This window comes from Ursus arctos, unplaced genomic scaffold (assembly GCF_023065955.2).
Source record: "Ursus arctos isolate Adak ecotype North America unplaced genomic scaffold, UrsArc2.0 scaffold_2, whole genome shotgun sequence".
Taxonomy (NCBI): domain Eukaryota; kingdom Metazoa; phylum Chordata; class Mammalia; order Carnivora; family Ursidae; genus Ursus; species Ursus arctos.
In genome coordinates, this window is record NW_026622874.1 from 86,966,687 (window position 1) to 86,980,681 (window position 13,995).

General features: G+C 46.2%; 1 protein-coding gene across 3 annotated transcripts in view; it reads right to left on the reverse strand.

Annotated features, from left to right (window-relative positions):
- The window catches only part of XPO6 (exportin 6), a 100,939-nt gene that overhangs the window by 24,440 nt on the left and 62,504 nt on the right, over positions 1 to 13,995 (reverse strand). For 2 of the 3 annotated variants that reach the window (XM_026515664.4, XM_044390287.3), the window contains 3 exons: positions 8,057 to 8,165; positions 6,242 to 6,334; positions 5,010 to 5,079 (listed from right to left, as the gene is read on the reverse strand). In XM_026515664.4, the coding sequence (XP_026371449.1) occupies positions 5,010 to 5,079; positions 6,242 to 6,334; positions 8,057 to 8,165 (272 nt within the window). The remainder of the gene's footprint in view (positions 1 to 5,009; positions 5,080 to 6,241; positions 6,335 to 8,056; positions 8,166 to 13,995) is intronic. The other variant, XM_026515665.4, reaches the window with a different exon arrangement.

Genomic DNA, 13,995 nt, shown 5'->3' on the forward strand with positions numbered 1-13,995 from the left:
CCCTCCGCTGCCATCTCAGGAGTTTCCTCCCTGTTAGGAGACAATAACTGGCTAAAGGCAAGCCTCCTCCCGCGGTGTTCCACAGGCATCTTCCTAGAACCCGGACCTAAGCACAGAGCTCCCCTTACACAAGGTGCCAAACCTCCTGGGGCTCTCTCCTGGCTCCGTGGGAGAACCCGAACCCCCCAGCATCAACTCCAGGGCTCTCATGACCTCACTGCCTCCTGCCATTCCCATTTCTCACCTGGACCCACTGGCAACCTCCAGAACCTCAGGTCCCTGCCTGGACTGCCCACGGCATCCCTGGCCACGCATGCCCTGCATGCTTTAACACGTTCTCCAGACTCACACAGGTCCCCTTCTGGGAGGCCTTCCCTCTGCACTGCCCAACAGAAGGACCGTGCTTCCCTCCCTTCCTTCATTCCCCTCTGGGGCACCTCACGCACACACGGAGATAAACTAAGGATCCGCAAGTCTCCTCATGGACTCTGAACTTCTTCACAGTGAGGGGCTGTGGCCAGTATCCGGCACGGCGCCAGGCCCAGAGGAGGTGGCCACAATGAATGACTGAATTAGATATGACAGAACACAGAGCAAATGAGAGCGGGACCGGGAGTCTCGGGTGCTTGAGTCCCTCATATGGCCCTTGGGAATGTTCCTTTGATTATTTAAAGGGGACTATGGATAAGCAACACCTATGGAGATGCAAACGGCAAGGCCGAACACCTAAGAAAGTGCTGGGAAGTAGCAAGTTTGATGCCTTAGATCCTACACTGACTTCCAGGAGATGAGGCTGGGAACAGAGCCTGTGACAACCCCCGAGGGTGGACAGGAGTCTGGAAAAGGCTGTGGGTCACATTCCAGGGAGCAAGAGGACAAAAGGAAAGGGCGGCTCAAGGAAGAACCTTTCAGGGACAGAGCCAGTGACAAAGGCCGGCTTCCGCCTGTCCCTCCATCCTGCACAGGGAGCAGGGCCTCGGTGCAATAAACACCAAGTGGGATTCTGAGCCCACAGGCAGCGCTGCCCAGGCCATGGGGGCAGGCGTCAAGGAGAGCGAGCTAGCTCCCCCCGTCAGAACAAGAGGACGACCACCCCACACTGCCAGCCACATGAGCCCACAGAACAGACAGAACCAGGAGGTATTTTTGGTCATGTGGAGAGAACACTGCCTCTCCTCCTCTCCCAGCTAACAAAACCACCACAATTACGCACCTTCTGAACAGCATGGGTTTTCAGGGTTACAGCTACATAACTGACGGCCAGGGTAAACTAGAACGTGTTGTTCCTTTGCACACCAACCAAGCTGTAGGGCTATGGGAATAAAGCCTTAAGAAAACTCTACCCCGGAACGGGTGTGGTGGTAGTACAGGCAAGAGCCGCGGCCAGCTCTTCTCCCCAGGGCAACACGGCCAATCTGACTCTGCACTCTCCCTGCGCACCTCCGCCTTCATGGCCCTCGCCCTCACCCACGAGGCTCTACCCTGTCGACTGCTTCTCAACTTACTCACCTACTTAACCCTACAACTAGGGACCCTTAGCTTTACGTAAGAACTAGATGGTTGAATAGTGTTTAAACGTGAAGGGAAACACTTTGTTTCCCTTTTAAAAACCAAACCAAAACACCACCTAAATCGGGTTTCCACTGGAGTACGGTTCCTAGCAGTTATTAAGTCATCCCCTGCCTCCCGCCCCATTCCCCTGCCCCCCCCCACCCCGCACACCCCTGCATCCACACAAATACACTTGAGGCAGGGCCTCCTCCCAGCACTGCCCCTTCAGCCTCTTCCTGATGCCTCTCCAGGGAGTCTTCTGTCTTTAAACAGCTTAGTCAGAAACAGTGAGGGAAGAAGTGTTCCCCCCAGTTCCTTATGATCATCTCTGGTCCCACCCCCTGAGGGGAGAACACAAAACAAGCCTAAGGCTGCTGACACACGGCAGTGTAAAGAGGTGAGAGAGGTGAAGAAGATTCTCCTCTCGGCTGAAATACACCCCTGGGTCCCTTTATTCCCCATGTCACCCTCCTGCTGAGAATCCTTGCCATCCTGACTGTTCCCCTCTAACCCGCCCCAATGTGTCAAAGAGTAGTACTTAGAATAAAAAACAGCTTGGGACTGCTGTGATTTTAAACTATTAGTTTGAGCCATAAGAAGTTGCTGATATTTGACGATTTCTGACCAACCAAAACTGCAGTTCCATATAATTCAAATGAAAACACAGGTGCCATGTAAGGTTCACACTGATGCAAACTGCAGCTGCTTCCTTCCCACTCTGTCTGCAAAGGCCGACAAGTGCACAGGCAGGAAGTACCCCAAATCAAAGTCGCCGCCCCCACCCCCAAACCTAGAAGCCTCATACCACCGGCAGCACAACATACAGCAAGCAGCCACCTCAACTCGAGGGGCAGGCCTGAGTTCCCACCGAGAAAGCTGTTTCGAACCACCCACATCTTCTATTCAGCTAAAGCTTAGATGCCCCCCTAATAGCAAAGAACATCTGTAAAGGGGAACCTTCAGAAGGGAATTACTGCTACACAGAGGTTTTTGAGAGAGAAAATATCATGGCCACACTGAAGTCCTCTCTCTCATAAAGCAAGTCACCCTGAAGCTGTCGAGATGTACTCCTCACCACGTCCAAAGGACAGCTCCCCGGCAAATCACATCTTAACGTTAACTATAACTCTGTCTTCTCTTTTTTGGGGGACTGGGGAGTAAGGGTGTGAAAATCGACATTTGAGGAATTCCACTCTGAGAGAACAAGTAGGTCATCGATAAACCCCAGCAGAACAAAGAATATAAGAGACACAACAACCAAAGACAGGATTTCTCAACCCACAAATGCTGAACCACGGGAGCAAAGGGGGAGCTCCCAGGGTAAGAGAGAGGTGCACAGCCACCACGGTGCCAGTGACGACATGTCCTGCCTTGGACCTAATCACAGAGATGGAGGCAGAAGATCAACAAGGGTCAGCAGGAAGACCGCCATCGACAGAGGCTCCAGAGACTTAAAGGCTGGTGAGAAGTAGCGCCCATGAACGGCGTGGCCAGCCTGCTAGAGGAAGACACCACGGTTTCTGTTAAGAGGCAGTAAGGCTGCTGACGCAGCATGGAGGTTATCTGAGAGGCTGGATGGCCATGGGAACCAGGGAACAAAATGTATTCAGTTTCCATTTTTTTAATAAGCCCTGCACTGGAAACTTGGCTTTGCAGCCACCAAGGGATGGGGGAACGCTTTGTCATGGATAAGAGAGCTTGTTTTAAGACAGGAAGTATTTCTTCGCCCTGAGAGGTTTTGCCCCTGGAGTATGCACCAAGGATCAGCGCTAGGGATGAGATTTATAAACAATCCGGAAAAGCCAAGCACACTGAGAAACTGCCAGTAAATGGCTTTCAATGAGAACAGGTACGTGGTATTTCATGCAGGGAAAAATAAAACAGATTATCCTTCCCGGATGAGAAACTCTAAGTGACCAGTTATGTCTCAGAAAAAGGACTTAAAAATCACTCAGATTTTCGCCTGAAGACAGACTCAATGTAACATAATAAAGGCAGCAAAAACCCCGAAAAGGAACATGGGGTCAGTGCAGGGAAAGGGGGGCAGGGAGTGCCTGCTCAACTTTTTTAAAGATCAAGAATAATGTCTTGAGGATGTTGAGTCCGTTCTAATTTGATGAGTGGCCCTGGGGGAGAGACCACCAGGGCACAATTTCTTCCCAAGAATGGATGCTAGAAACATCTGTAGCACTGGTGCACAAATGATTTTCGTTAATGTTGACAACATATTTTACAGGCATGTTTGCTTTGAAAAGTGGTCTTTTTAAAGTTCTTTGTAAGTTGTCCTTAGCCTATCTACAAACTTTGGAGCATGCCAAATCCCATCAACCTCTTGGGGCCCAGTGGATTATTTAGAAGCTAATACGGTTATGGGAACAAAGTGTCACAGGCCACCAAGAAGGGCAGCCTCAGAGCAAGCCTCTCGTGGAGGCTCTGCCATGAATAACCAGCTCGTCCAGGAGACGGTCTCTACCCCAGGCGGCTCGGTGCCAGGCTGCTGGTGGCCGGGGCCGGGCACAACTCCCAGATGGGAAACGCTGTGAGGAAGGGCAGTGGGAAGTGACCGTGGGAGATGGGAGGCACCGGGGGGCGGGGGAGAGCACAAGCACACCTGCAAGCACCATGGTGAGCTCCTGGTGTTTCTAGCGAGCAAAATGGACATCAGATTGAATTCAACTTTTTAATCATTCCCTGGGACACCATCTTGGGACAAATAAACATCTCTGGACATCCATTTCCCCTTCCGTGAAGCAGCAGCAACTGGTATCAGTCCTCCCAGCTCCAGGACAGATGAGGGAGTAAGGAGAGCGTAGGCAAAAACTACAGTGCCAGGCAGGTGAGGCGCATTCGACAAACGGAAGCTATTATTGTTATCAACAAAATAACCCCAAATGCTGAGCCGAAAGCCCAAGCAGGCGAAGCCTACAAAGGGCCACCCCAAGTCTTTCCGCCCAGCTGTGGCCAGGCCTCCCGCAGGCCGCCGACAAGAGAGATGACGGTCACTAGCCGTCAGCGTGTTCCACACAAGGCCGCCTGCTCTGGAGCCGCTCCTGTGTCCTGCTTCCAAACACCAAGGAACAAAGGGCACATGGCGGCGGAAGCCCAAGGCCATTTTTCCCTAGAGTACTTGCTAGTTTAAAAGACCTAAAATATTCTAAGGGCTGGGGTTTGTTTTCTAAGTTCTCCCTCTTTGCTCCAAATTAGCTGCCCCTCCCTCTCTCTCTCTGAAACAGCTCTTTAGAACACACTGTCAGAGTCTCAATTTTTACCTCCCTCACAGCTCCTTTTTATCATGATTCTTTAGAAAAGCTTCCCTGTGTAGAAGTGGGGAGAGATAGAGCCACACGGAGGTGGCAGTGGAGAAACCATGTTCCGACAGCAAAGATGGCAGTACTTAAATTTATAAGCCCGGTATTTTTCTTAATGTTGGTTAAATTAGAAAATAAAAACCAGTTTACCTGACCCTGAAGTAACTACAAACTGCTGTAACCCCAGATAAACTTCTAAATTGTCCTGAAGAACTGGGAACTGAAAACAAAGAAACAAAGATTAAAAAAAAAACAAACATAAATGCAAATTTTTAACAGCATTTTAACATTAAAACATTGTAAGTATCTATGGGGAGGTGGGCATCAGATAAAAGAAACTTTTCTCTGGAAACCCTTATAGGCAGCTAAGCAGAAGCATCTCCATTCAGTGCCCTGCCCTCAACAATTTCTACAATTCACACCACCAATTAATGTTTGGAATAAGAAAGAAAACAACATTATCAGTTTGATACTCTTTTTCTAAACAAAGCAGTGGATGCTGGGTAGAACTATCATGACTGTCATGTTCCTAAAAGAGGACATCAAACCCCAAATGATCTACACCTTCTAGAGCTCGGAGACAGGGCCTATCTATCTCCTTTCAATTCCAAGGGAAACTCTATTCTGGAAAGAACTACTAGATATGCCTTATTAAAGTGCATAGCCAAGTGAAAAGACAGGCCAAACTTTTTGGAAGTCAGATTCCCTTACTCATTTAGCAGACAGGACCTTCATCACCAAAGCTGTACCTTTTCTTTCTAAAGCTGCTAACTCACCATTAAGATAAAGATCAGACTTTAATGTGACAGGTCCCTAGGAAAGGCAGCTGGCAAAACACAACGGAACTTTCTACAAGAGAACACAAGCCCCCAAAATCACCTTGCCCTTGAAGAAAAGCTAGGCTTAGTGAAATCTCAAATAACAAGCACCACTTAGTGAATGAAAGCAGTCCTTACGCCTAAGATTCTAGCACATAAATATAGGCAGAGTGCTAGCGATGAGCTTTACAAAGGCTCGCTTTCCAGCAATGTCATCTTTATAAGTAAGTCCTCTATGTGGCCTGGCCATTTTTGAGCTACTGATGCAGGCGTGAAGGAAGGCATTAGGAAAATTCATACTGCATCCAAAGAGTTCAGGAAAGAAAAACAGCCCTCCCAAAAGTTGATTTAAAATATTTGGGGGAAATGTTAACATTTGTTAAACTTGAGGGTTGGTTATGGTAATTATTATTCTCTTTAATAAATAAATATATACATATATATATATGTACACATAACATATATATAGATTTTAAAATAATGGTGAGCAAAAAAGCTTACTACTCATGCTACATGTGCAGGGAAAATATTAGGCTCTTCATTCCCCTCCAAGAGGTGAGTTACCAGTGTTGAGAAGGCGTGTGTGGGCAGGAGCTCCATCACTTTGGCCACCACCTCCAAGCTCTGGCGTAAGTACCGCTGCCACTCTGTCTGCTGCTGCGGGGGAAACACAGAAGGATCAGCTCTCCCAGAAAGGCAGAGTCCCGACATCTCCCCTGCCCCTTCATCCGCAACCGCAAGTCCACTCTCGAGCAGAGGGTCTTGAAGAAATGGCAAATGATGGAACTGGGTTACTTAGTACTTTAAAAAGATCAACCTAGAGTATTTTTAATCCAATCAATTAACTTCATAAAAAGTTATTTCCTAAGAAAGCACATGATCCACAGAGAATGACCTACTTTTTCCCCTACGGTCACAGGAATACGAATTTCAAAAAAACACCTGGAAAGTGCTCGAGTCCCCTTGCTGCCGTCCGAGCTATAGAAGTGGTCGCTCCTTCGTTACTTTCCGACACAGTCCATGACTACCTTGCCATCAGTATAATGGACTACATCAGTGCCATCCAAGTATGGTCCACAGACAAGGCAGCACCAGCATTTCCTGCAGGCTTGTAGGTAATGCAAATTCTGTGGCCCCACCCCCAAATCAGAGTCTGCAGAACAAGCTGTCTCAGTGATTCTCACCCATGCTCAAACGTGAGCAGCACTGTACTAAATCATAGTTAACAAGAAGTGAAGCTCAAGTTTACCAAGCACACACAATGTGTCAGGCATGTAGCCAGTCCTTCCACAAGCTACCCTCATGTAACTGTCAGCACAGGCCAGACACATCGCTCCCCTTTTGGGAGAGGAAGAAATTAAGGCTCAGAGAAATTGAAGGCTCAGACTTCTATCTCCTCCGGGTCCAAACCCTTTAGGTTCCAAGTACAAGGCTCTTTCTAACCCAAACATGGCCACCCTCAAGCTCTCAACCATGCCATCGTCACTGTTATTTTGAAAGCCATACCAGTGACCTGAAAATTCTAAAGCACATGGTGGTTGAGAAAAAGGAAGACGGGAATTGTGTCCTTCAACACATTTTCTTTATCCATGATGGGCACACCTGCCTCAATAAATTAAGATTGATTTTAAGATACTGATTTGCAAAATACACTCAAAAGAGACTTCCTTTCATTCTAGGCTTACCATGTAAGTTGCGCTTTATTTCTACCTGCATCCAACTAGATTTTGTTTGTTGCCCAGAGTGGGGAGCGGAGGTGTGGGTGCGAGGCAGGGGAACATCAGGAGTACAGAGCCCTTACTAAACCTCTTCTCACTGTGCATATGGTTTTTCTGCTTGTATCTCTAGTCCATACAGATAAAAATGCCTGTCAGCTTCCTTTTACAAATAGTGAACCCAAAAAGACGAATAGGATATATAGCTGACTCCTGAACAATAGGGGTTTGATCGGCACAGGCCCACTTATATGGGATTTTTTTTCAATAAACACAGTGCAGTACTGGAAATTTATTTTCTCTTATGATTTTCTTAATAAAATGTTCTCCTGTCTAGCTTACTTTACTGTAAGAATACAATAATATAATACATACAAGGTAAAAATATGTGTTAATCGACCATTTGTTGATAAGACTTCCAGTGAACAGTTAGGTTACTACAAGTTTTGGGGGAGTCAAAAGTTATACTCAGATTTTTGACTGCACAGGTGGTCAGCACCCCTAAGCCCCCGCACTGTTCAAGGTCAGCTATAAAGTTCAAATGCACAACTCAAACTGTATGACTACACTGGCTCCAGAGCAGAGAGCTTGCAGGTTCCCAGTCTCCATCTGGACTCACGCCAAAAACGACAATGACTAAGGTCGATTAGGACACGCTGCTTACATCATCATCCAGAGTCTCGTCATCCAGCTCCTCCAACTGGGCTTGGTTGTATCTGAACTGGATTCGATTCAACACCTCCGTGAGCAAAAGGACTAGAGCATCTTCGTACCTACGTGGCAGGGAGAAATCCAACATCAAGTGACAGCAGACTTTTAGCCTAGCATTTTGAAAAGGCCTCCGGCACGATGAGAAAAAACAGCATCCCTACTGGATTACCATGTATAAGCAGCATGTGAACTAGACTTAGTTTGTGGGTCAACCAGTGCATGTGTCAAATGGAATGGTAGCAGGGATATTTCTTCATTTCACCATGTTTCAAGCACCTTCTTGATGGACTGATGGCTCCATCTGGACTGATGGACTGAAGGATCTTTTTTTTTTTAAGTAGGCTCCACGCCCAGCGTCGAGCCCAATGCAGGGCTCCATCTTACAACCCTGAGATCAAGACCCGCACTGAGATCAAGAGCTGGACGCTTAACCGAATGAGCCACCCAGGCGCCACCCCGGCAGTCACTCATATCTTAAAGTCTATTCTGTCTGATATTAGCATAGCTACCCCGAATCTCCTTTGGCTACTCTCTGCATGGAACAGCTTTCACAACCTATTTGGGTCTCTGAAACTGAAGTGCATCTCTTAAGAGTCAACATGCAGCTGGCTCATGTTTTTTTAATCCATTCTGCCAATGACTGCTTTTTAAACCAGAGAAGTTAATTCTTCACATTTAATATCCTCACTGCTCAGGCAGGACTTCTGCCACTGTACTACTTCTCTCCTCTAGGCCATGCCTTTTGTTCAGTTCCAACATGGCCGCCGCCTTTTGTGTCACAGACACTTCCTAGTGTGCCATTTTCATTCCCTTGTCATTCCTTTCACCATGCATTTGTGAGTCACTTTCTCCATGGTTGCCCTGGGGATTACAGGTTATTACATATAAATATCAATTTATACTCATTCAATATATGATTCAATAATGCAATCTTTTTAACATCTGTGAGAGGTGGGTGGTATTACTGGTGTTTTTCTGACAAGGAAACCAGAGTTAAAAGAAGTTAAATAAACTGCCCAAGGTCACCAAGCTAAGTGATTTGAACCCGGGGTTCCATAACTCAACATCCCACGCTCTCCGTGTAAACCACCAATCATCTTTGAGCCTGCTCTGCCCACTCCCCAAAACCTTACCTTCAATTTTTAAGAACACTTAAAACCTAAAGGAAGAAATGGAAAAAGCTTGGGGAAACCCTACCCCTTTGGCCTATATCTAAGAACTTCCTGAAATATTTAAAGCCCCAGGCCTGCATATTTCCCACATATGATAAGAACCTACCTCAGCAGACACCAAGTTACCTGCAGCAGTTGAACCACAAGGGCTAACAAACCACTAATGTTCAAGAACAAACCAGCTGCCTAAATGTCTGCCTGTCCCGAAACAGAATTTCTATAACAGGTTCAGGGACTACTCCCCTCATAGAGCTAAGGACCCATGCCAGGCACTCAGCACTGATCCACCCCGTAGTCTGGGACAACGGGGCTGCGAGTGCACAAAGCACCTCTGTCCTCCACCTGGAGGGTCTGCAGCAGGGGTGCCGCAGGGAGACCGAGCCGCAGAAGGGGCACAGGGACACCCTTCTTCCTGGGGGCTCACCGTCCTGGCAGTGTCGCCCCAGCCAACAATCACCTGGAAGTAATCAATGGTTCCACTTTCAGCTTCCCCATTCCTAGAACCAGCCTCATGCACTCTCAGAGGCGCCAGTAGCGCCAGCCTGCACCCCTCCTCTGCGGAGTACGTACCAGCACCATGGGGCCCCTCCTCTGAGCTCCTGTGGCAGCTGGGTGCTACCCTCTCCTCAGAGACCTGATCTGGGCTGCACGGGCTCCATCCCTCTGATCTAGATTTTAATAACTCTACCTCTTTCCTTTATACCCTCAGCCCTAGGGGTGGGGCTGCTTCCTGTAGTTCTCATCAGCTTTATCTCAGTGTTTCCTTCTTGCTCTTCCAATCCTCCAACACCAGTTTCACCAATTTCCTACACTGAATTCTTAATTCTACACTAAAATATTTAATTCTTAAAATAATTAAGTCTGGTTTCCATTTCCTAACAGGACTCTACCTAGTAAACCATCTAATCCAATGCAGGGGAGTACCGGGACAAGCTAACCACAGCTAAAAGGTATCCAATGCCAAGATCAAACAGAGTCCATCGAGTCTAAGTTACGAGCCCTGTGATGAGACTCTGTACAGACAGTCTAAAGACTCCACTAGAGGCCTCCTGAACTGTCACACTGCAGAGTTTGGTGGGCACAAGAGCTCACTTTCTCATTTTCTCATTAAGACAGAAACAATGACGACTGCAAATGACTTAACCTAGGCTAGATGGGCAACTGGGCATGGCCCAGAAACAAATGCTGGCAGAAAAAAATCACTAATAAAACAGGCAGCATCTGTGGGGAAAAACTGCCAAAAGACTCAAAATCCCATTTCAGTAATTTCAGAGAAAAAGGTGAGATCAAACACTTAAGCCTAGAGCTTGTATCTGCCATTTGCCCAAAAATTCCTGAAGTTAGTTACAGAAGTTTTATGCTATAAATTGCTATGATGGACCAACACATTTTCACAATTTTGCTAGGAAAGAAAATCCACTTCAGACCAGAGGGCAGATGAAACTTGTCATCTCCAAACTGTCTTGCTGAGCTAAAAGGGAATTTAAAGACTTTGCATGCATAGGATAACCCTAAATTAGACCTAAAACCCTCAGGGCAGTTAGTGACTCTGGCTGCAAAAAAAAGCTTATCCCACAGAAAATTAAACCCAACTAGAAACCAGGCTAAAGCACACTTAGGTAATAACTGCTCCCCCAAAGTGTTTGATGAAGGTGGGGAGAGTATATGGGTATGGCAGACTCTGGTTGCCTACCCAATACCCATTCTTCCTTTCTCCCTCAGACAACTGGCCACTGAGGCCAACTGGAAGACTGCATTTCCCCAGCCTCCCTTGCAGATGGCAATGGTTGAGGACATATTAAGAGGGGACACCGGGCAGAGCCTCTGGAAAAGCATCTTTTGTCCAACCTCTCCCCTTCTCATTCCTGCTACCTGAATCGTGGTGTAATGTCCGTAAATGTGGCATCCATCTCTGACCACAAGGTGACTGTGGAGATGGAAGCCATGCCTGAGGCTGGTAGAATAAGCAGGTAAAAGGATCCAGAATCCGAGTAAACATACAAAGAATGAGGAGGCACTGACCATTTATGAAGGGAAAGACAATCAAGAGGAGCCAACCTGTAATTACCAAAGGCAGCTATTATAAACATCCTCCATAAGGTTTTTCAGATAGAAGATGCTAGGGACTGAACTGGGTCCTCTCCAAATTCTTTCGTTGAAGCCCTAACCCCATGTAACCATATTTGGAGATAAGGCCTATAAATGGCCAGTCGTATTTCGTTATGGCAGCCTGAGCTGATTAACACAGTAGGTAAATGATCATGAGAAAGAAACCTGGACCTTCAAGAATGAAGGACAAAAGAAAGAGAACTGGCAAGTGTCTAGGTAAATACCATTTCTCTAGTATTTTCCAGACTATTTCTCTCCTCTTAAGTTCTTTAAAATATTAATGCAAAAATAAAACACTGATGGGATTTTCCACGGATCTAGATGTAAAATGTGGCAACCTCAATACAAAGAAGGGAGGACAAAAGGATCTATGTGGTGGTAAGGTTTCCACACACACTTGCAGTGGTGAAATGTTAATGTGAAAAGCAAATATACTGTAATACCAGAGGCGATATCATCAAACAATAAATACACTGAAAAGGGAAACCAAATGTGTGTGAAACTAACATGAGACTCAAAAATAAATGAAGCAAAAATGATAGGGCTGAAAGGAGACATGGATACACCCACAGTTGTACACAGAGAGCTCGCCTCTCTCCTGGTCACGGACAGAACGTGACAGAGAACACACAGAATGCCACCGCCAACCTGACCTAACCAACATCGACAGAACACCCCATCCAACGACAGCAGAATACGCGCTCTTGTCAAGTGCGCTCTGAACACTCACCAAGAAGACTAAGTCATAAGACAAACCTTAGCAAATTGAAAAGAACTGAAATCACACAAACTATGTTTGCAAATCATAGTAACTAGAAAATAGTAACAACAAGATAGATGGTAAATCTCCAAATATTTGGAAGTTAAACAACAAAGAGAAAACCCCAAGAGAAATTAGAAAATCTCTTCAGCAAACAGGAAAAGAGAACACAGGACAATCTGATGGACACGGCAAAAGCAGTACTCAGAGGGAAATTTGTAGCATTACATGCTTAAACATGCAGTAGAGATAAACCTATAGACCTGTGTGGCTTGAGCCACAAATGTGATTCCAAAGCACCCTAACATGTGAGTTAAATAAAACTGTACATGGTAGCAACTACACAGTCGGTGTTCAGTATACAAACGATCAGTGAAAGTACAAGTGAACAAAAAAAATATGAATAAATGCAAAGGCAAGAAACAGACAAAAGTCCAAGTCAGGTGACTACAAAGGACTGGGACGGGACCCTAGACTGCTTTCTCAACTCAATGAAATAACTGAGACCCCATTCTACTTGCTCTCTGGAGCCGTCAACAGCATGAATCTCTCCTCACAGGACCTAGAAAACTACTGGAGCCCTGACACAAACCTAGTTAACACCTTTTATTAACTGTATCAAAATGCCACGTGCCACAAAGGTACTTCCTTTTTGTTAAGCAGAAAAACCCATCCGGAAAGAAAAGGGAGCAGGTTTTCTCACGCTCACCCACATTTGTTTACAGTCCAACCCAGTGTTACTCAGAATCCCTGTCTGGTCTGTGGCCAGTACTTGCTAGTACTCTCACGACAAAGGGGCTCACAGGACATGACTCAATAACTTTAGGTTGCTTAACTCCCTTCAGGTTTCCTCATCTTCCTGTAAAAATAAGTTTCTACACAGGTGGCTGCTTTCACAGTGACAAGCACAAAGAGAAAGGGAGTGAGGGAGAGAGAACAGAAGAGAACAAGTACTTATTCCCTACTGTCAGCCAAGGTACTGAACACACACCAGTTCGCTTCCTTTTCTCAACAGCTTGAAAGCAGACAGACATTCCACCCCAGAGTACAGCAGAGGAAAAAGAGACGGAACTTCAGGTCTTCCCAAACCACCATCTGAAAACGGCCAATGTGGACAATGAACTCCATCAGCAGCTTTGTCCAGCTGGCTATGCTACAGAACACATGGCTTTGACAGTGGGACTCAAGTCCCCAGTAGCTCTGATCAAGAAACTCTGGAGCATTCTGAGTAAGGAACATGCAGAGCTCCAATCTCCAAGTTCCTAGGTCCAAAAATAAATCCACGTACATTTGTGCTTCTAAATTTATAGACTACGAGGCCCACACCACTTTGTTGTGATGAATGATGCAAAACCTGTAAACCACAAGGGACAGGAACTGAGTGCTGTCTCTGTGACTTAACCACACCTACGTTTCCCATTTAAGATACCAAGAAAACATTCTTGACTCGTTCCTGCAAGATTAGTTGCTTCTGAAATTCTGGTTCAAGCCACAAATGTGATTCCAAAGGCACCTCGACTTCTTTCAGATGAATTTTATCAGCTGAAAAACACTTGATCACATTTATGTGCTTTATTAAAACGAGTGGGTCATTACCAGTAGCCAGAGCTCTTCATCAGCCCTTCTGCAAAACAGCACATGTCTGACCTATCAGGGTCTCTTAGAACCTAGAACAGTGGTTGCCACATTTCAAAACTTTCATTTAAGGATGTGAGTGCACACCTGCATAAATACATAGTGTAAGAGATGACAGGAGAAATACAGACATTAAAATTCAACTATTTTCTTTGTGCCCCTCAGGGGACTACCTTATACACCTTCTTTGTAGCCTGCACCGCGCCCCCCCAACAA